Raw genomic sequence first — 2,294 nt, 5'->3', positions numbered from 1 at the left:
CCCACAAACAGAATCCCCCACCCCGGGACCCCCGACCACTCTGAGGGGCACCCGTGGAGTTGTGGACCCCCCCCTAAACCCCAAATCCTCCCCCCCTCATTCCCACCCCAGGATTTGGGGGCAGCGCCCTTGGGGGCTCGCCCGGGGGATCTCACCTGCAGGCAGGTGCGGCGGTGCAGGAAGGTCCCGGGGGGGCAGTGACAGCCCTCCTGGCACCCCCCCGCGCACCCCACGGCCCCCCCAAGGTGGGCGCAGCTCCGGGGACACCCGGAGCCCCCCCCGCACTCACGGAAGGTCCGGCCCGGGGGGCACCCCGCCTCTGCAGCCCCCGAAAAAACGCTCAGTGCCTGGGGGGCAGCCGGCCTCCGCCCCCAAAAAACACCCCTGAGCACCCCGGGGGCACCCGGCCTGTGCCCCCCAACACCCCCGGCCCCATGGGGCGTGTGGAGAGGGGATGAGGGGTGGAGCTGTGGGGCACGGGGGGGCTGTGGGGCAGGGCTGGGGGGTCTGTGGGGTCTGTGGGGCAGAGCTCTGGGGCACAGTGGGGCAGGGCTGGGGGACAGGGCAGGGCTGTGCTCGGGGGCTCTGGGTGACATTTCTGGGTGACAGTCTGGCGGGCTGGGGGGGGCTGTGGGCCGGAGGTGGGGGGCACAGTGGGGCAGGGCTGTGGGACAGGGCAGGGCTGTGCTCGGGGGCTCTGGGTGACATTTCTGGGTGACAGTCTCTGGGTCCGGGTCCCTGTCTCGGGCTCTCTGTACTGGGGTCTCTGGGTGAGGGTCCCGGTGTCGGGGTGCCCGTGTCGGGGTCCCTGTCGGGGTCCCTGTCGGGGTCCCTGTCGGGGTCCCTGTCGGGGTCCCTGTCGCGCTGCCCGTGTCGGGGTCCCTGTCGGGGTCCCTGTCGGTGTCCCTGTCGCGCTGCCCGTGTCGGGGTCCCTGTGTCGGGGTCCCTGTCGGTGTCCCTGTCGCGCTGCCCGTGTCGCGCTGCCCGTGTGGCACTCACCGCGGCACACGTGGCTGTGGCAGCTCTGGCTCTGCAGCGCCGGCCCCGGGCACGGGGGGGTCCCGCAGCCCCGGCGGCGCCAGCGCTCGCCCCCCCCGCACGGAGCGCTGCAGCCGCCCCAGGGCCCCCACGGCGACCACCGGCCACGGGCGGGGAGCGGCGGCGCGGGGGCCAGGGCGGGCTCTGTGCTCCGCGGCGACACCGGCACCCCCGGGGACCCCGTGCTCCACGGCCACCACCGGCCGAGCGCGGCGTCCGGGGACTCCGGGGACTCGGGGGACTCGGGAGGCTCGGGGGTATCCGGGGGCTCGGGGGTCTCCGGGGTCTCCGTGCCCCACGCCGGCTCCAGGGACCCCGGCTCCCAAGGCAGCTCCGTGCCCCACGCGGGCTCCAGCGCCCACGGCGACCCCGGGGACTCTGGGCTCTCTGTGCCCCCCGGTGGCCGTGGGGACCCCGGGGGCCAGGGCGCCTCGGTGGCCCCAGGTGGCCCCGCGCTCTCGGGCTCTGGGACAGAAGGACACGAGGCGATCGAGGGACCCCCGCGGTGGCACTCGGGGGTCCCAGCTCCGGGGCCCGGGGGTCGGGGGGATCCTGGCACGTACCGGGTCTGCAGAGCTCGGGACAGCCCCGAACCTCCCGGGGGGTCCCGGTGCAGGGGGCACCGCCCGCCGCGGCCGAGGGGTTGGTGGGAGACCTGTGGGGAGTGGGGAGTGGGGCACGACCCCCCGCTATGGGACAGGACCCCCCACTATGGGACAGGACCACCGTTATGGGTCAGGACCCCCCGTTAAGGGTCACACCCCCGCTATGGGGTCGCCCCTCACCTGAAGCGCTGCCGGGTCCCGGTGCCGCAGTCACAGCGGGTCCAGGGGGTCCAGCGCGACCACCCGCAGGATTCAGGGGGGCCCCGGTTGCCGGGGACCCCCATCACCCCCGCAGGGACCCTGCAGGCGCTGGAGGGAAAAGGAGCGTTGCTCCAAATGCTGGGGAGCCCCCAGGAGCCCCCCAGTGCCCCCCAGGAGCCCCCCAGTGCTCAGGGTCCCATTTCCTGGGGACGCCCAGCACCGGGGCTCGGGGCACAGATGGCTTTGGGGTGTGGCAGTTCCAGGTACGGCTGGGATTTGGGGTACAGAAGGGTCCGGGTTGGGGTCCAGTGGGGTTTTGGGGTACCTGGGCTCGATGCAGCCGCTCCCCTGCAGCACCAGCCCGGGCCGGCACCGGCAGCCTGGGGGTGGGGGCGTTCAGGGTGGCTTCAGCCCCCTGTACCCTCCCGATACCCCTAAATCCCCCCCACC

General features: G+C 74.4%; 1 protein-coding gene across 1 annotated transcript in view; it reads right to left on the bottom strand.

The window, feature by feature from the left end:
* LOC121356988 (SCO-spondin-like) overlaps nt 1-2,294 on the bottom strand; it is a gene marked incomplete at its 3' end in the record, with an annotated part of 23,012 nt that overhangs the window by 5,563 nt on the left and 15,155 nt on the right. The window contains exons 35-39 of the mRNA XM_041473905.1: nt 2,170-2,224; nt 1,824-1,952; nt 1,602-1,693; nt 1,000-1,503; nt 229-319 (exon numbers count right to left, since the gene is read on the bottom strand). Coding sequence (XP_041329839.1) covers nt 229-319; nt 1,000-1,503; nt 1,602-1,693; nt 1,824-1,952; nt 2,170-2,224 — 871 coding nt within the window. The remainder of the gene's footprint in view (nt 1-228; nt 320-999; nt 1,504-1,601; nt 1,694-1,823; nt 1,953-2,169; nt 2,225-2,294) is intronic.

The sequence above is a fragment of the Pyrgilauda ruficollis genome, unplaced genomic scaffold (assembly GCF_017590135.1).
Source record: "Pyrgilauda ruficollis isolate IOZ18807 unplaced genomic scaffold, ASM1759013v1 scaffold306, whole genome shotgun sequence".
NCBI lineage: Eukaryota > Metazoa > Chordata > Aves > Passeriformes > Passeridae > Pyrgilauda > Pyrgilauda ruficollis.
Note: the sequence above shows the minus strand (reverse complement) of the source record. Positions and strands in the feature narration are given on the sequence as shown.